Raw genomic sequence first — 20,824 nt, forward strand, 5'->3', positions numbered from 1 at the left:
AAGATGAACTTCTTCGTTGAACTGAGAGTATACATACACTTTCAAACAGCCCCAGCAAAAATGTTTGCTAATCAGCAAGCAAAGCACTGTCTTAAGAGCTTTCAGAGATGATAAGGAGGATGTTGATCATAGTGGTTAACATTTAAAAAGCTCTTCTCACACAACGAGGTACTGTGCTAGCTACCTTGTAGTAGTCACTGAATCTATGAAGTAGACACTACTGGTATATCCATATTACAGATAAACAACCTGAGACAGTGAAGATTAAGTAATCTGTCCAAGATCACATATCTGATACACAACAGAAGCCAAGATAGGGAAGGTATCTCTGACTTTAAAGACTACATAATTAACCACTATGGTACCAAATCCTGGACTGAAACTGTGGTCATAGAAACTGTAGTTTATCTTTTTTCTGAAGGGTTTAAGCTGTGGCTTACAAATAAAAATATTAAACTACCAAGTTATGATTAGTAAGACAAACCATTTCTAAAATCCCTTCTAAATATATCTTGCTATTCTTCAAAAGTCAAATCCACATGACAAAGAGTGAGGAGGCTGGGCACAGTGACTCACACCTGTAATCTCAAAACTTTCGGAAGTAGATAGAGGTGGGATGACTGCTTGAGCCCAGTTGTTTGAGACCAGCCTGCGGAATATAGGGAGACCCTGTCTCCACAAAAAAATAAAAAAATTAGTTGGGTGTGGTAGCATATGCCTGTGGTCCCAGCTACTAAGGAGGCTGAGGTGGGAGAATTACTTGAGCCTGGGAGGGTGAGGATGCAGTGACCCATGATTTTGTCAATGCGCCCCAGCCTGGGTGACAAAGCAAAAGCCTATCTTTTCTCTCCCTCCCCCAACAAAACCCAAAGAGTGAAGAAAATGTGATGCTTTACACCTTAAAATAAATTACCAAAAAAAAAAAAAGAGTAAATAATCTCAAATTTCCACTCTTCTGCATTACCACCATCTTCCCTAAAGTGTAAATAGCTTTGTTTTGTTCACTTTTGAAAATTTTCTGAATCATCCAAAGAATGCCTGGCAAGTTACCTTTGCTCAGAGATCATCAATACAGAGGAAAAGAGGAACGGAGGTTAAAGAACCCTACTCTAATTACAATAGGGTGAATATTAACATACACAAATACATGATGACGTCCTGTAACTTCTACATCTAGCCTGAGGACAACGATTTTTAAATAAAACATAAGGGAAGCATATCAAATGCGGTGGGTAACAGGTGAATCTAAAGTTGCCAAATCATTTTATAATATACGTTATTCAAGCAATGACTTGTCTCATGTTCAACCCAGAATAATGTGCTTGCTCTTAATAAAGCCAATTTATTTCAAGTGGACATATACAGGATTCTTTACCTACATATAACCCATGACTAGATTTATTGCATACTCTTAGCCTTGACATTAGAGGGAAGAATCAGAACAAGTGAGTACAGAGAAACTCAATAATAACTGTTAACAAGGCGTTTAAAAGATGTACTGGAGGCTGGGCGTGGTGGTTCACGCCTGTAATCCCAACACTTTCGGAAGCCTAGGCGGGCAGATCACCTGAGGTCAGGAGTTTGAAACCAGCCTGGCTAATATGGAAAACCCCGTCTCTACTAAAAATACGAAAATTAGCTGGGTGTGGTGGCTTACACCTATAATCCCAGCTACTTGGGAGGCTGAGGTGGGAGAATCGCTTGAACCCAGGAAGTGGAGGTTGCAGTGAGCTGAGATCATGCCACTGCACGCTAGCCTAGGTGACAAGAGCAAAACTCTATGTCAAAAAGAAACAACAAAAAAAATGTCCTGGAACAATTCAAAACAAGGTAAAACAGATGTCAACAACTGAGAGAGTTGATGGAAATGTTACAAGGATAGCTTATGCCAGGTACTTTCATTCTTAATACTCCGTAAAGAAAACAGAGAATCAGCCAGAACAACCAGCAGGTATGAAGTTTTTTCCTAGAAAATTTTTTGATGATGATGATGATAAAGACAATATTAAAATAGCCAACATTAGTTGAGTGTGTTTAATGCTCTAATTTTTTTTTTTTGGCATTAACTTATTTAATCCTCTGAACTACTTACTGTCTGAGGTAGGTACTGTTGTATCTTCATTTTACAGATGATGAAACTGAAGAATAGAAAGTAACTTCCCCAAAGTCACAGGGCCAGCTAATGGCAACAGCCGGGACTGAAATTTCGACATATCCCAAACCCTACTCTCTTAATCTTATGTTTTGTGGTTTATCCCTAAATTAATACTCCCACCTGAGTCAAACAGTCAAAGTGGAAGTTTAAAACAGGAAAAATAAATACTGTATAATTCTCTACCAGCATTATAGTGAAAATTGTTTTTCTAAATATCATTTTCTAAATTCAGGTTCCAAAAAGTTTTTTTTTCCTTTTTTAAGCAATGATGATGGGAAAGAAAGAGTGATTGAAGAGATTAAATAAATGGTATGACAGTGGGTAGGCCACAAATATAAGTGGTAAGCAGATCATTTTACGTGGTCATAGTGTTAGAACAATCTTCAGGAATACATCAAAATGTTAAAACTGGTCAAAAACTGCATTGATCCCTTTGACAATGGGGGCTATATGTTACTTATCTTAATACTCTTCACAACTTGTACACAACAGATAGTGGATTGGTATTTTAACAATAAACTTACCTGTGAAAGGTCTGGTATATCACCTCTGTCAATTCCAACTTGCTGTAAGAAAAGTATTGTATTTAATAAATTATAATAAAAATATTTTATAAATAAAATTTGGAAAAATGACATCACGGCTAGTGCCAGTAATATTTTAAACAGACTTCTTAAGAATCAGGAAAATATTTAATCTCCAAAAATACTCAACATTTCCAATGGCTTAGATATTATTTGGTGGCCCTAAAAGTTGTTAACAGTAGGAAAACTAGAGTTGGAAAGTCAACAAATCTAAGTTACCATCCCTGTCTTCTGAACACCTGTATGTAAGCTACCTTGTCACAATCTGAAAACTCCCCTCTCTTCTATGTGTAATATGATAAAAACACTATGGTAAGAATGAGAAAGCCTGACCATGAACAAGCTCTTTGATGCAAAAAAAAAAAAAAATTTAAGAAACAAACCTGAAGACATCGACTTTGTCTTTCTCCATAAAACATGCTTTCCCTGGAAATCACCACAGATAACACTTTAAAAACTCATGCTCTGTCAGGTAGGCCAGGTTTACACAAATGTCAAGTGATATCTAATTAGGATATAACTGTCTTCACAAACCAATTCCAATATACCTTCATGATGCTCAGGCCCTAGGCAATTTCCAGCAAAAAAAGATAGAAACGGTTCCTGTGTATTCTAGCACCCAAATTAGAAAACTATTTTCTGTCCCGTGGCTGTGTTTCATTTTCTACTCAGTCTCCCTTCCTTTTGTGACCTCTCAGGGGCTGGTCTCAGAATGATGTCAGCAGAAAATCTGATAAAGGCCAGATACGGTGGCTCATGTCTGTAATCCCAGCACTTTGGGAGGCCGAGGTGGGCGGATCACGAGGTCAGGAGATCGAGACCATCCTGGCTAACACGGTGAAACCCCAGCTCTACTAAAAATACAAACATTAGCTGGGCATGGTGGCAGGCACCTGTAATCCCAGCTACTCAGCAGGCTGAAGCAGGAGAATCGTTTGAACCCGGGAGGTAGAGGGTGCAGTGAGCAGAGATTGCTCTACCGCACTCCAGCCTGGGAAACAGAGTGAGACTTCATCTCAGGAGAAAAAAAAAAAAAAATCTGATAAATTCATTATTACTCAGATGTTACTAATCACTGCCTGATATATTTGTCCTCCTCAAACATGTTTCAAGAGGTTACTCTTGCCTTCTTCCAGGAACTAAGGCATTCTAATTAAACTGCAAGCCCAAAGACAGTCTCAAAACAGAATATTTTAAGGTAAGGGACTCTGGCCGGGCGCGGTGGCTCACGCCTGTAATCCCAGCTCTCAGGGAGGCTAAGAGGCGGGAGGATAGCTTGAGCCCAGGAGTTCGAGACCTGCCTGGGCAATATAGTGAGACCCCATTCTCCAGAAAAAGGAAAAAAAAAAAAAAAGACCAAAAAAAAAAAAAAAAGCGTAAGGTAAGGGACTCTTCATATTTTTCTTAAATCATATGGAGCAGGCTGGGTGTGGTGGCTTATGCCTATAATCCGAGCACTTTGGGAGGCCAAGGTGGGTTGATTACTTGAGGTCAGGAGTTCCAGACTAGCCCGGCCAACATGGTGAAACCTCATCTCTAAAATTAGCTGGGCGTGGTGACGGGCACCTGTAATCCCAGCTACCCAGGAAGCTGAGGCAGGAGAATCGCTTGAACCTGGGAGGCAGAGGTTGCAGCGAGACGAGACCATGCCATGGCACTCCAGCCTGGGTGACACAGCAAGTCTCTGTCTCAAAAAAAAAAAAAAAGTCATATATAGCAGACAGTCTATTGCACCTAAGAATAAGTTAACAGCAGATCTGGAGTACAGAAGGGGGCTTACAACTTAAGTTTGGGCGGGACGCCATGGCTCACACCTGTAATCCCAGCACTTTGGGAGGCCCAGGCAGGCAGATCACCTGAGGTCAGGAGTTCAAGACCAGCCTGGCCAACAGGGTGAAACCCCGTCTCTACTAAAAATACAAAAATTAGCCGGGTGTGGTGGCAGGCACCTGCAATCCCAGCTACTCGGGAGGCTGAGACAGCAGAATCGCTTGAACCCAGGAGGCGGAGGTTGCAGTGAGCCAAGATTGCGCCATTGCACTCCAGCCTAGGGAACAAGAGCAAGACTTCGTCTCAAAAAAAACAAACAAAAAAAACTTAACTTTGTAACTACAACTACCAAATGCAAGGAACATAAAAGGCCAAGAGGGAAGGTCAACAAATTAAAACTTACTTGAAGAATTTACTAGAATCACAGCATAAACACCACCTTCTTCTGTTTTAGTACGTGACTGACCCTTAAAAAACGGAAAGGATCTTTCTCCTTGAAACATTTTTAAATTCAAAATTAATTTCAGTAGGCTTCATAAAACAGCAGATTAATAACAAAGCTATTATTGATCATCCTGTTCTGTCCTATTGCATCTAATATAGAATGATATATCACCACAGTAACAAAGCCTAGAATCACTATGTTGCTAATTCCAAAGTAACTGCTTTGACATAATTGAGCAAATTATCCTAGGAAGAAATCTTTGGTGGAGATGGGTAGAGGCTTGAGAATGGGAGAACAAACAAAAAAAACCCTTAAGAACGCCTCTGTGGTAGCAAGATAATGCCTGCAAGCATTACCACACCTGCCTTCTGTGACAATTTCAGAAAATTATTTTTAAACAGAGCTGCAAAATTAGATATCCTATTACCTACATTCATAGTTTTCACAATCAATGATAATAAATACACAAAATCCATTTCTGTCGGAGAACAAAAGCTTTTTTTTTTTTTTTTGAGATAGAGTCTTGCTCTGTCGCCCAGCCTGGAGTGCAGTGGTGCGATCTCAGCTCACTGCAACCTCCGCCTCCTGGGCTCAAGTGATTCTCCTGCCTCAGCCTCCTAAGTAGCTGGGATTACAAGTGCCCGCCTCCATGACTGGCTAATTTTTGTATCTTTAGTATAGACGGGATTTTGCCATGTTGGCCAGTCTTGAACTCCTGATCTCAGGTGATCCACCCACCTCAGCTTCCCAAAATGCTGGGATTACAGGTCTGAGCCACGGTGCCCAGCCAACAAAAACATTTTGAATTTTTGAACTATGTGGCTCCAGCTGTCTCACTGGAAAGAAACCTGCACTGATACTGGATATTCTCTACCACATTTAACAATAAACATTCTCAAATATATGATTCATTCCAACCATAAAAATCTCTGGCACTACTGTATGTCACCTACTTAATTTTATAGAGAAGTAAACAATGTAAAAACAGGTTAACTTTTCAATACTCGCTATTGAATTAAATTTACAGCATGTATTTTATTCACTACTTTATCATATTCATATCTTGCCACAGAATTCAATACAGCATAATAATGATTGAATACTAAATTGAAGACATTTATTTTATTTGGATAGTGAGTGATGACTTCAAAATCCATACTTACAGACAAAAAGGCAAGTTAGGAGACAGTCACTTAGAGACAGTTTACCTCTGCAACTTTGAGGAACTCTGAGATTCTTGTCATCCTAGTTAGGAACTTCTTATAGATGTCAAGACCTTCTTTGCATTGGTTCTTTTTCATATCAAAATATTTTTCTGACAAAATAAATGTAAAAATTCTTTTGTTCACATCAAAATATAACACCCAAAAAAGGAAAAAAAAAGTAGGTAATAGCTGCAAATAGGTCTCTAAAGGAGCATACATACCCTACTAGAAAAATATCAGTGTTAAGTTAGCTTAGGTATTTAAAGCGAATTAGAACAGACGTGTTATTATACTACAAAAAGAAACATTACTTGACCCTACTCATATTCCTAGTTTGTGCCATAGTACTTTTCCTCACAATTACCTAAGTATATATTTGTGTGTAAACACGTACCACACTTGACCCCATTTAAAACAGCACTAACATCTATTTCCAATCTTACTAATAGTATATTATCTAACATAACAACTTTACCATGCCCAAATGTCACTCAGAAAGTTCACTTAAGTTTAATGTATACATAGAAGTAAAGAGGTTAATTTATACTAATTACAGTATGGAAGACTATGCCTTCCAAAGCTTTATAGAAAAACCTTTATTTTTCACTTGTGAAAAAATAAGCCAAATTTCCCTATCCCTATAGATTAAAGCATCCCTGAGTAAGTCCACGTTACTTCAGACTATAAAAAACAGATTTAAATTTTTAAAAAGTTCATTATGGAGTTCATTATGAGAAAATAATATTTTTCTGGGACAAAAAATTTGTTTTTTCCCCATCTTTTTTTATTGTGGTAAAATACCTGTAACATAAAACTTACTATCCTTTTTGTTTTTTTTTTTTTTTTTAAACTGTGTTTCGCTCTTGTTGCCCAGGCTGGAGTACAATGGCACGATCTAGGCTCACTGCAACCTCCGCCTCCTGGGTTCAAGCAATTCTCCTGCCTCAGCCTAAAACTTACTATCTTAACCCAGCTAAATTTTAAAGGCACTTTTATATTTCTAAAAATTAATAAAATGGGTGGAAAAAACATAGATACATCTAAAAAATAAAGTTCATCTTGCTGAACATCCTGGGTATAAAAATATGTAATCACTTGCAGAAGTAATTAGGTATAAAACTCTTTTCTCCAAATTAATTGTTACAATGAATGAATATATCATAATAAATTTTTAGCCAGCTTTGAGTAACAACTCAGTCAATATTGTTTATCCATATGACACAAGATAAGAAATGTTATTAGGCTACAGCAGTATTTACCCAACAAATTAATAATTCCTTCATTGTATGCTGCAAACAGTCTAATGGCATCTTTGAACAGGAGCATGAAGGCAGCATTTATTACCCCATTTGTAAGTTCATTGCTATTAACCTAGGGAAAAATTGGAAAATAAAATTAGCTAATCTTAGGTTTTAAATGACACTGACAAAAAGATTTCCTTCAAATTAAGATACAGTAAATTCATGCATTAGGCATGTTAGTGAAAAATACATTTATTTTCTCTAATACATACATAAAGATCATGGTGCAGTAGCTACCATATAAATGAACATTATTTATTATTATTAAATTTGCTGTAACCAGATAATTGTATTCATTTGACTAAAAGAATATTGGAAATATTTTTAGTTTTATCTCAAAGAATAAATCAAAAAGATAAACCAAATTAATTCTAAGTTCTTTTTTAGCGCATGAAAATTAACTCGTTATATATAGAAAAACTAAGCACAAAATTGAATGGCAAACAAAAAACTGGTAAAAAAGGTATTTGCAGACTATCTAGTAGAGCTGATGTCCATTATATAGGGAGAATCTTAATAATAAATAAAGTAAATGAAAACAATTTATAAAATAAAAAATACATATGGATAATAACGTGAAAAGAAGTACAACTTCACTTATCAGGTAAATTAAAATACAATAATCAAATCAAATTACTAAAATATCCTTTCCTGAACATCAAACTATATTACTCAGTGCCCATAAGAATGAAAAAAAAAAGAACACGGTAGCTCATGCCTGTGGTCCCAGCACTTTGTGAGGCCGAGGCAGGAGGATTGCTTGAGCCTGGCAGTTTAAAATGAGACCAGCCTGGGCAACATAGCAAGACCTCGTCTCTACAAAAAACTAAAACCAAGAAAAGGCAGCTGAGCATGGTGGTGTACCCCTGTAGTCCCAGCTACTCAGGAGGCTGAGGTGGGAGGATTGCTTGAGCCCAGGAGTTGGAGGCTGCAATGAGCTATGATCATGCCACAGAACTCCAGCCAGGGTGACAGAGAAAAATGCTGTCTCAAAAAAACAAAAAAAAAGATGAAAAAGCAAAAACAGACACCTGTTGAGAAGTTAGTGGCTCACCTTTTTGGAATATAAGCAATATTTATTAAAAATTTAAATGCTTATATTATTTGAACCACCACATTCTTTTTCTGGGTGTTAAACCTATTGAAATAGGTTTACAAATAGAAACACACACACACACAGAGGGAGAGACAGACAAGAGACAGAGAGAGGAGAGAGAATTGAGTGTAGCACTGTTTAGGATAAAAAAGCAGAATAAACATCTATCAACAGGAGGATCAAATAAATTGTTATTATATAACAAAGTACAATACAGACATTGAAAAGAATAAGAAATTTTAAACAAATACAATACATTAAGAAAAATATGCATGGTTGGACCCTGAGCTTCTATACAAACCAAAATAATGTTGAATAACTGCATCAGTACCCCATGCCTTCTAGAGCAGGGGTCAGCAAACTTTTTTTTGTAAAGGGTCAGATGGTAAATATTTTAGATTGTGGGCCACACAGTCTCTGTCACAACTTTTGAACTCTGCTGTTGTAACATGAAACAGCCATAGATAATATGTATCAGTGAGCTTGGCTGTGTTCCAATAATACTATTGAGGACACTGCAGTTGGAATTTCATATAACTTCCACCTGTTACAAAATACCATTTAATTATTTTCAACCACTTAAAAAACATACAAAAACAGGCAGTAAGCTGTAGTTGGAAAATCTCTGTTTTAGTCTATGAAATACCTGTAAGATTTATTGAATGTTTACTGAACACTTACTATGTGCCACATTAATAGGCAATGGGGGTATACCAGAGAACAAAAGTGACCTAGTTCCTGCCCTGAAGAAGCTTAAAAACTAGCAATTAAACAATTTAAAGGAAAAATCTGTTTCAGCATGAAACTGTCACAGTTCCATTCACTAACTTGCACTCACAATCTCTAAAACAAAATGACAAATAAATAATAAACAAAACATTGTAAGATAGATGACAAAAAAACAGAACAGAGTTGAAAACGCTAACTTCTAACACATTATAAATGAATGACAAAGCTGGCAGCTTGGTTCAAGTCATGGTCATTAAAACAAAAATTCCACGGAACACAATGCCCTTGGGCAATAGCTACATAACAGGCTATTATAAGTGCTATTTAAACTTCTTCTTCTGAATAATTGCCACGCTTTGAGTCCCATTAAATAGACAAAAGTAAAATATTAAGTTGGCTATTCATTTAAAAAATATCCCTGTACATTTTTAAGATCTAAAAGCCATTATCAAAAGAAAATATATTTTCAGATCAATCCTTTCACCACTTTAGCTTGTATATCTTAAAATTCTAGAGCTAGAGAAGCACTAAAGAAATAAATCCAAAACAGTCATAAAAATCAGAAAGTAATTTGACTTGAGACTATTTTATAAAAAATCCTTAGCCATATAGGGTGTCAGGATGTGAAAAACTAGAGTCTGTGAAAACTTGAGGTTAAAAATTCTCATGAATTATAATGACCTAATTTTTTAAAATCCTAAATTACAAAAGCATAACTCAACTTACATTAAAATCAAGAAGTGCATCCATTTGATTCTGAATAATTGGTACAGTTTTTAGGAGTTTTTCTGTGTTCATTGTTCTCATAACTCCATCAGCCCTGTTATGAAAAAAACAGAGAAATAAACAAATGAATCTGCAATTAAATCTACATTTCAAACTCCCCCCCGGTTCTCTACTAAAACAGAGAACCAAGTTGCTATGAAATGTCACATATTTTTAAGTCATTATGGAACATGAAAACTAAAGCAGAGATCATACAGAAAAAACAAAAACAGGCAACACAATATGTCAAATATCAAGGTACTCATTTAGAACTAAAAAAGAACATAAAGCATGAGCCATAAAAGCAAAAGTTTACATTATACAGCAAGGTCTATAGCACACTTTTCACAAGATGAAATGATCTGATCCTCACAATCATTGGTGTGTAAAGAGCAGTTTTACCATTTTTTTAAATTACAAATAAAATAATAATTTGCCTCAAGTCAAAAACCAGTTAAACACTCTGTAGGCCAAGAGTTAACAAAGTCTTAGAGCACTGTTTTATTTAAAGTATTTTATTCATGACCCAACAGCAATGGCTTTTAATTCAGAAATTATAACTAAAACTACTTTATTACAAAATAAAGAACAATTTTACCAAATCATTCTAATCTGGCTATTACACAAGAGATACTTTCAGTGGACAGTCTTTAATAAAATAGTCTGTTAAATATTTCTAAACAGATATTTCTAAAGATAGAGAAATTATTGGCAGCACCAAAACAGATTTAAAAACCAGTACATGAAAGGTACTGGGGCTAACGTACACAACTAATACTAAGAGCTTATTATATATCACACTAAGTATTATTCAGAGATTGCCCTATCATTTTCAAATCCTCATAAAAATTCTACTGATATTCTTGTTCCATTTTACAGATGATGAAATTTTAGGTTCAGTGAGGGTATATGACTTGTCTAAGATCACAGAACTAATCAGTGGTAGGGTCATTATGTAAACCCAGGTGTATTCGACTGCGAAATTATAGCATAACTGTTTGGCTGAGTAACAAGGCATTTCCAAAAAATATGCCAGGTTCCCCTAATTTACAGATGATCTATACTTATAAATGGCTGTTCTACCCTACGATAAACCATGAACTATGACCTCAGATGCCATAAAACAGTTAAGCTATAAAAAGCAACAACTGTGCTTTGTAGGACACAACAAAGTTTAATAAACAAATACTAGACTGCCTTAAGTAATCACCTATTGATCAGCTTCGGCCTAATTCTCCCTAATGTGTTAACTTATGGATGCCTATTTCCTCTCAAGTGCTAAACAGCATTGGCTGGAAGCAGCTGCTGGAGCTTGGGCTGAGGACACCACTCCTTCTTTTGCAACTCTTCTTACTGATGTCATTTTTTTACCTCTGGTTACTTCTCCATCACAAGAAGATTTGAACATTGGCTCAGTCTTTCTTGTCATTAGCTTCAACATCTACATGGACAACCAATCCAACACCTTGATGTCAAAATCCCTGATTCTAACCTTACTGCCCCCAGAAACCACAGCATCCTAGCCCCACCCCTGAACAACAACAACAAAAAAAGGTAAAATTCAGACACCTTATTCTGTGACAATTACCTTTTAACCTTTCAGCTGCTTTGGTCACATATCCCTGTGGTAAAAACTATTTGACCTCATCAGAAACTTCAATGTTTCAACTCCACCACTACCCACATTGATCCTTTCTCATTTTTACTTTCTTCATCTAGCTTAGAATTCCACAGATCATTAATATAATCACTCCTTTACAAATACCTTTAACTTTCTTGCACCTCTTCTCTTCCCTGCATTTCAGTCATCTGGCAAATTCACAATCCTGGCTGAGCAAACACCTAACTAATCCATGCCTGTACACACATAGCTGAGTGCTGGTAAAGAAAATAGCACAACTGGGCAAACTGGCAAAACTATAAACTCATGATCATCAACCTCAAATGAATACTCAACATTGCCAGCAATCCTCTTAGCCGTCTCTAATAAAATCCTCTCCTAAGTATCTTCGAATCCTCTTCTCCTCTTTCCTTGTCTCCTTACATGAAACACATAAGCTCTCAGCTCTTAACTCCCAAAATATTTCATTCTGGAACAGAAAATAACAAAAAGCAATTGTCTGGTCTTCTTGCCACCCAAACTATATTTCTATTTAAAAAGTGTTGGCTAAGGCTGGGCGCGTTGGCTCACGCTTGTAATCCCAGCACTTTGGGAGGCCGAGGGGCGAGTGGATCACGAGGTCAGGATTTCGAGACCAGCCTGGCCAATATGGTGAAATCCCATCTCTACTAAAAAATACAAAAAGTAGCCGGGCACGGTGGCATGCGCCTATAGTCCCAGATACTCGGGAGGCTGAGGTGGGAGAATCGCTTGAATCTGGAAGGCGGAGGTTGCAGGGAGCAGAGATCATGCCACTGCACTCCAGCCTGGGTGACAGAGCGAGACTCCGTCTCAAAAAAAAAAAGTTAGCTTCTACCTCATGTTTTTCCTACCATGGTAGATTCCAAATGAATCCAAGATTCAAATATAAAACACCTAATCCATAAATACATCTGATGAAAACATAATAATCATTTTAGCTCACTGAGCTTGCTTGAAAGATAAAAAACATAAAAATGAAGATAATGATTTTGATCACCTAAGATTGTAAAGCTTTTAACAATGTTAAAAAACAGGGAAAAATACTCATAACCTATAACAATTTATTTTCCTAATACACAAAAAGTTCATTTGTTGAGTGTTTGTTATGTGTTAAGCACTACATACAATATCCCATTTAATTCTCACAACAATCCTGACAGGAAAGTACTAATTAACATCGTAATTTTACAGATGAAATAACTCAGAGCTTAAGTAAGGCCTTCCCAGTTTTGCCACAGCATACTAGTATGGTAGAAAGGGTTATAAGTGTGCCAAGATGTTGATCCTTTTTAACCCTTTAGCCTCAAGTAGTCTCTTGTATAAATAGTTAACAGTTTGTGTGCCACCATGTGAAAGAAGTTTAGCAAGCTGATAGATACGTAATAAAATATCCTTGTTTTTAGAAAATATTCACCAAAGTATTAAAAGATATAAACTATAAAAGGCATCAGGTATGTAACCCACTCTCAAATGGTTCAGAAAAAAATGTGTGTGTGCGCCTGTGTGAATCTACACAGAAAGAGAAATGCAGATGTGGCAAAATGCTAAAAACTGGTGGTTCTGAGTAAAGTATACAGAAGTTCTCTAATATTCTTGCTACATTTCTGGAAGTGAAATTATTTCAAAGTAATATTATTTTTTAGAAGTCAGTAAACCAGCTAAAGTATCTCACTGAAGCCTCTCATCTAATTGGTGTGAAGCTAGAATTCAAACCTAGATTCATCTGACTAAAAAAGCTTGTGAGTTCTTACCACTATTCAACACAATGGAAAAGAGTGAAAAACCCAATAGAGAAGCTGTCAACGGACATCAAAAGACAATTAATAAAACAAGTATGGCATTCAAAAGGAAGGGGGAGTGTGCTCAATATCACCATTTATTCAATCAACTAATATAAAATGAACACATATGAATGAATGCATTTTTCATGATGATGGAAGAATACAAATAACTATTTAAGCCAATAATTTGGTATAACTTTTATAAAGGATAATTTGGTGTTTTGTATTAAAATGTTAAATGTATATATATCTCAATGACTCATCAATTTTAATAATTTATTCTATAGAAAAACTCAATGCAACCATACATAAAAGGATGGTCAATCCATTGCTTTTATAAGATTAAAAAAAGGGAATAAATCAGATGTACACCTGCAACATAATTCTACAGCCATTCATAAGAATGAGATGGATTGAGGCCAGATGAGGTGGCTCATGCCTGTAATCTCAGCACTTGGGAGGCCGAGACAGGTAGATCACTTGAGGTCAGGAGTTCAAGACCAGCCTGGCCAACATGGCAAAACCCCATCTCTACTAAAAATACAAAAATTAGCTGGGCATTGTGGCGGGCACCTGTAGTCCCAACTACTTGGGAGGCTGAGACAGAAGAATCGCTTGAACCCGGGAGGTGGAGGTTGCAGTGAGCCAAGAGCACGCCACTGCACCCCAGCCTGGGTGATAGAGCCAGACTCTGACTTAAAAAAAAAAAAAAGAAAAAAAGAATGAGATGGATCTATGTGTACAGACATGGAAAATGTCCAAAATACACAGGAGGGGAAGAAAAGCAGCCTTCAAAGAATCTGATCCAATTTTTATGTAATTTTCTATGTGCCTTTATATACATATTTCTATTTACACACACACAAAAGGTTAGACACACTAAAATCTTAACATTTTCTATGAATTAGGATGGTATTTTTCTTAAATTTTATTACTTTTGTAAACATAAAAAAAATCTTAATAAATCAAACTTTACTACTTATAATGAGAGTCCTCTCCAAAAGGTGTAGCCTACTGAGGTTTTTGCCATGATATAATAATTTCAATTGCTGTCATGTCCTCAATTTATACCTGATATTCTTGATTTTTTTTCTTTTGTATTTATACAGTCTGACGTGTATATGTGTGTGTATAATGCCACTTTTGCACTTCTTCTTGGTCCCCACTCAATTATGGCTCCTCCTTGATTCAACTAAGTCAATACTAATTTTATTGTACTTAATCAGGGGCTATTTTCCTCCAATTAAAAAAGACTGCTCTATAAAATAAAAAAATTCACCAACTATTCTCAAGACTGGCCCTTCAAATTAGAACAAAAGTTACCATTTTAAAAATCTATTATTCTGAAATCTGTAAATACACTGAAGATCAACTTCACTGAAGACACTTTACAGTGAAATATTATTGGACAGGATACAGAGGTTAAAAATCAGACTTCTAAAAAAGTTCTCCACCATAATCTTCTACAAAGTGCTTAAATATATGAAACAAAATCTGTAGAATTTACTTTAGGTATATTCCAAAATAATCACCTCCTGATGGATTTGGAATGGCAGCATAGAACATTTAAATTCAGCTTTAAATTTTCTTGCATAACTAAGAGGTTACCTCTATATTTTAATTAAATTTTTCACTTCAGTCCATTAATTTAAAATTTCAATAGAACAATCTAAAGGAACACATCAATTGCTTAGACCTTTGGGATCACTGAGCAGCAGAGTGGCTCAGGAAGGCATTCACCAGACTATTTCTGTACATGCCAGATTCCCTTCAAGACAGGTCTTCATAGCTACAAGGGTCATCGCTGCTGCTAAGAATGTCTTCAGTGGCTTTCTCCTGAGCCCTCATCCTATATCCTAGGAAAAAAATCTGCATATCAGATGTTATGAGTTATAGAAGCACTGACTGTATCATTCATGTGACTGGATCATGTACTAAGACGATTGTTATTTAGGGTGCAGCAAAAATTAAATGCATCTTCTGCATTTAAGATTAAAAGAAAGCTTAAATACAAAACAGCACTGAAAGAAATGAAAAAAGATCCAAATAAACAGAAAGACATCTCTTGTTCATAGACTAGAAATTTAATCATTAAGAAGATAATACTCCCCAAACTGATCTATAGATTCAATGCAATCCCCCACAAAATCCCAGCTATCTTTTCTGCAGAAATCAAAAAGCTGATCCTGAAATTCACATGGGAATGCAAGGGGCCCAGAACAGCCAAAACAATCTTGGGGGGAAAAAAAAAAAAGAATAGAATTGGAAGACTCACACGTTCTAATTTTAAAACACACTGCAAAGCAACAGTAATCAAGACAATGTGGTACTGGCATGAAGATATACATACAGATCAACAGAACAGAACTGCAAGTCCAGAAATAAACCTTTACATTTATGGTCAACTCATCTTCAACAAGGTGCTAAGACTATCCAATGGGGAAAGAAGAGTAATTTCACAAAATGTAGCTGGGATAACTAGATATCCACATACAAAAGAATAAATTTGGACTCACCTCTCACACCATATACAAAAGTTAATTCCAAATAGATAAGAACCTAACTATATGGGCAAAAGATACAAGATTCTTAGAATAAAAAGTAGGAGTAAATCTTTGTGACGGTGGATTAAACAATGATTTCTTAGACATGATTACAAAAGTACAAGCAACCAAAGGAAAAAAAAGATACACTTAATTAATTAATTAAAAATGTTTGTTCTTCAAAAAAACACCAACAAGAAACTGAAAAGACAAGCCATGGGAGAAAAATATTTGCAAATTATTTATGCGATAAGAAACTGGTGTCCAGAACATATTTTTTAAAATTCTTGCAACTTAACAATAAAAAGGGCAAGTAACCCAATTTAAAAATGGGCAAAAGGCCAGGTCAGTAGCTCAAGCCTATAATCTCAACACTGTGGGAGGCCAAAATGGGAAGACTGCTTGAGCCCAGGAGTTCAAGACCAGCCTGGGCAACATAGTGAGAACTCATTTGTATGAAAATTTTTTTAAAAATTAACTGAGCATAGTGTTGCATGCCTGTGTTCCCAGCTACTCAGCAGGCTGAGGGGGAAAAATTGCTTGAGCACAGGAGGTCAACACTGCAGTGAGCTGGGATTGTGCCACTGTCTCAAAAAGTGAAAATAAAAAATAAAAACAGGGCAAAGGGTTTGAAGAGGCATTTTTTCAAAAGACGATATGCAAATGGTCAACAGCTCAAAAAAAATGCTCAGTATCATTAGCCATCAGGGAAATGCAAACTAAAAATCACAAGACACCAGTTCACACCCACTAGGATGGCTACCATTAAAAAAAAAAAAAAAAAAGGCAAAAAAAACCCAGAAAATAACAAGTATGGCAAGAATAGGGAGAAACTGAAAGTGCCATACATTGCTGGAGGGAACGTAAAGTGATTCAACTGCTTTGAAAAATGATTTGGCAGTTCCTCAAAATGACAAACATAAGAGTTACCATATGACATAGCAATTCCACTTCTAGGTATACACCGAAGAGAATTAAAAAGATAATCCACATAAAATCTAATGTTCACAGCACCATTATTCCTAATAGGCAAAAGTAGAAACTATTCAAGTGGCCATCACCTTATGAACAGATAAACAAAATGCAGTATATGTCCATAAAGTAAAATATGATTTGGCTAGAAAAAGGAATAAAATACTGATATGTGAAATAACATGGATGCTATAACTTGGACATATTATGCTACACAAAGGTCAAATATTGTATAATTTCATTTATATGAAATGTTCAGAATAGACAAGCCCAGAGACACAGAAAGTAGATTCATGGTTGCCAGGATCTAGGGGAAGAGGGAATAGGAAATGAATGCTAATAGGTATAGAGTTTCTTTGTGGAGGTGATAAAAATGTTCTGAAATTAGTGGTGATGTTGGACAACTTTGTAAATACACTAAAAACCAATGAATTACACACTTTAAAATGATAAATTTTGTTATGTGAATGGTATCTCAATAAAGGTGCTATAAAAAGAACTTAAAAACAAATCCTACCACAAAAAGTACTTGATATACCTCATCAAAGAAAAATGAGGCTCATCTTTTAAAACTGGCTAAAATTTCGTAATTCATAATCTAGTAACTCCTATGTTTTACATTTTTAAAAATTCAAATCAATTAGATGTCAAAAAAAGCTTAACTCACCCTCTCTTCACTTTTGTGAAATCAAATGCAACTTGTCTGTATGAAACTGCTTTCTCATTTAAATATCTACTATACCGCCTAATAAATGTAGACATGTCATATCCTGTAAAAAAACAAAAACAAAAACAAAACAAAGAGAGAGACAAGTTTTTATAAATGACTAAAAATCCCAATATGCCTAGAAAAACAACTCATTGTATCCAATGGCTATAATGTCTTGATATCCCAATTCAATTTAGTATCTAAATTAAGTAACTAATTAATAACATTACCATTAAATTCTCTTAAGGCTTCATATTTAAATCAGATAAGTCCTATGTAGTTTTTAAAAAAAAAAACCTCTTCCCTTAGAACTTCACTAAAATAAGAAGTTTCTTTTGTTTCTCTCAATATTTCTATTCTTTATTCATCAGGAATTAGAAAAACATGTTCTTTTACACAACTTGATAATCTCACAACTCAAATTTAACATCCTATGGAAGCACAATCCCATTCCTCAAATCAAGCAACTTTATATAATTTTTATACTCCTAAAATCTTTATCTGTATTTAGAACCATAACTTGTATGTGCCAACCTTATAAAAAGTATAAAAAATTACTGTGTAATATAAGAAATGGCAATATGCAAGTTCAGGGTGTAACAAAAACAATTATATGAATGTTTTCAATGAAACTTTCTAAATGAATACATAAATCATTCTAAGATTTTGTTTCATCATGACCTTGACTTGAAAACTTCAGCAACATAAAATCTAATCAACATTATTTTCTAAAAACACCAAAAACTTTGTGTTTTAGTTATTACCTGGCTCAAGGAAGTCTATAAATTTTTGCTCCTCATTGAAAAGTGAACCCATTTTATTTTAACTCATATTCATCTAACAAATTTAATTACTTGGTCTTTGCTACCTTTAAAAGACAATACCAAAACCAACCAAAATGTAAACTAACTGGATTTCAACATTACCAGTTCATTTATTTAGCAAAATATTTATTGAGTGCCTATTAAGTACCAGTGGAGAAAAATCAGTGAACAAAATAGAAAAAAAAATACTGCTCCCATATGACTTCATACCTACTACTGTACACGTCAGGTGTTACATGCTCACATTCCTCAGCTCTTCGGTTCATATGGTTCTATCTACTATACCCCATCCTAAGACTGTAAACACCTCTCATCCTTCAAGGCTCAACCTCTCCTCTACATAAAAAGAGTGAAATTATTAAAACCTTACCACTAGAATTGCTTAATTTCCATCTTAAGAAAATGATAAATCAGTCGCTAATAAGACACAAAAAACCTACTTGGATATATGCATAAACTCTGCCTAGAGCACTGCTCTGCATCTTATTTTCCATAGACTTTTAAAGTTAAAATGAACTGAATGAGGGAGGAAGTGAAAATTAAAGGATGAGTAGGCAGTTTCTTCCATGCCCCTGAAAATAGAGACACTCCATTTTTATCTATAATATATATCTGGCTTCTGTTTAAGATTTCAAAAAGAGGCCAGGTGTGGTGGCTCATGCCTGTAATCCCAGCACTTTGGGAGGCTTAGGAGGATCGCTTTACACCAAGAGTTCAAGACCAACCTGGTCAACAGAGCAAGAGCCCATCTCTACAAAATATTTAAGAATAAAAAAATTAGCGAGGCGTGGTGGTGCACATCTGTAATCCCAGCTGCTCAGGAGGCTGAAGGGAGGACTGCTTGAGCCAGGAGTTCGAGGCTGCAGTGAGCTACGATCATACCACTGCACCCAGCCTAGGTGACAGAGCAAGCCCCGGTCTCTTTTACTCCAGCCTCAGCAACAGAACCAGATCCTGTCTCAAAGAAAAAAAAAATTTTTTTTCAAGAGAGGGGGTCTACTGTTTTAATTTTTTTTCCTTAAGTTAGAGAGCTGTAACTCTTGTTAAAATATAATGCATTTTGTAACAATGGGTCCTACATATAGATTACTGGTCTTCTAGAATGTCTGGAAGATAGGGTATTAAATTCTTTTTAAGCAATACCTGCACCTACCAAAGGGAAACAAGTATTGGACTGAACACCTCCAAACTCAAATACAGCCAGTCACATTAAAAAAAAAAAAAAATTCCCCTGATCTTTTTTTTTTTTTACACCTCCAGAAGAACCACAGCTCAGGCCCTGATTAACTCTACACTAGATAACCAGAACAACTGAAACAGTCTCAGCATCTTCAAGATTTGGTTTACTCTGATCTAACTTGACTAAGCTATGATGCTTTCCTGGTAACACATAATTCCCTCTCCCCTCCTCTCTCTACTGCATTATAAAATTCCAACTCTATAAAAAATTTTTGCGCTTGATTTTGGCTCTGAACAGCTTCTTGAGGGCTATCTGCCACTACATGTTCTCAAATACACCATTCATATATATTCTATTCACATTCATTTGCTCTGTAAATCTTAAATATTCATATCCACGTGAATGACTTTCACATCCATATACATCTGTGTATCTGTCCTTACTTTCACATCCATGTACTGTACCTGTGCTTAAGCCAACTCATCTTCTCATCCTTCTCTTGAAGCCCAGCACAAATCTCACCTCCTCAGACATTTCCCTGATTGAGCCTCACTGTTGAATATTCCCAATTCATTTGGCATATCCTTTATGAGGTTCTCCCTAAAGCTAACATTCTATAATGCTAACAGCCTAGTTATAGAACTAAGTAAAACAGATCCCATTAAGACAATGTGCATGGACAGCTATAACCACATTATGTCCATTTCAAGTTACTAAATAAAAAATAACAGGCCGGGTGCGGTGGCTCACGCCTGTAATCCCAGCACTTTGGGAGGCCGAGGCAAGCAGATCATGAGGTCAAGAGATGGAGACCATCCTGGCCAACATGGTGAAACCCCATCTCTACTAAAGATACACAAATTAGCTGGGCGTGGTGACATGCGCGGGTAGTCCCAGCTACTCGGGAGGCTGAGGCAGGAGAATCGCTTGAACCTGGGAGGCGGCGGTTGCAGTGAGCCAAGATCATGCCACTGCACTCCAGCCTGGTGACAGAACGAGACTTCGTCTCAAAAAAACATAAATAAGAAAATAGCTATGAATATGAAGGAACAATTCATCTCCACAAATTATATCCACTTTAGCTACTAAAACATGTAATATTCCAACTACATTTCTTGGAATG

The 20,824-nt window shown here is 36.0% G+C and overlaps 1 protein-coding gene across 37 annotated transcripts in view; it reads right to left on the bottom strand.

Annotated features, from left to right (window-relative positions):
- Window positions 1–20,824, bottom strand: part of PICALM (phosphatidylinositol binding clathrin assembly protein) — a 111,404-nt gene that overhangs the window by 46,826 nt on the left and 43,754 nt on the right. For all 37 annotated transcript variants that reach the window (XM_019037059.4, XM_019037058.4, XM_019037060.4 and 34 more), the window contains 5 exons: window positions 17,656–17,758; window positions 10,012–10,105; window positions 7,419–7,530; window positions 6,163–6,269; window positions 2,680–2,721 (listed from right to left, as the gene is read on the bottom strand). In XM_019037059.4, coding sequence (XP_018892604.1) covers window positions 2,680–2,721; window positions 6,163–6,269; window positions 7,419–7,530; window positions 10,012–10,105; window positions 17,656–17,758 — 458 coding nt within the window. The remainder of the gene's footprint in view (window positions 1–2,679; window positions 2,722–6,162; window positions 6,270–7,418; window positions 7,531–10,011; window positions 10,106–17,655; window positions 17,759–20,824) is intronic.

The sequence above is a fragment of the Gorilla gorilla genome, chromosome 9 (assembly GCF_029281585.2).
Source record: "Gorilla gorilla gorilla isolate KB3781 chromosome 9, NHGRI_mGorGor1-v2.1_pri, whole genome shotgun sequence".
Classification (NCBI taxonomy): Eukaryota; Metazoa; Chordata; class Mammalia; order Primates; family Hominidae; genus Gorilla; species Gorilla gorilla.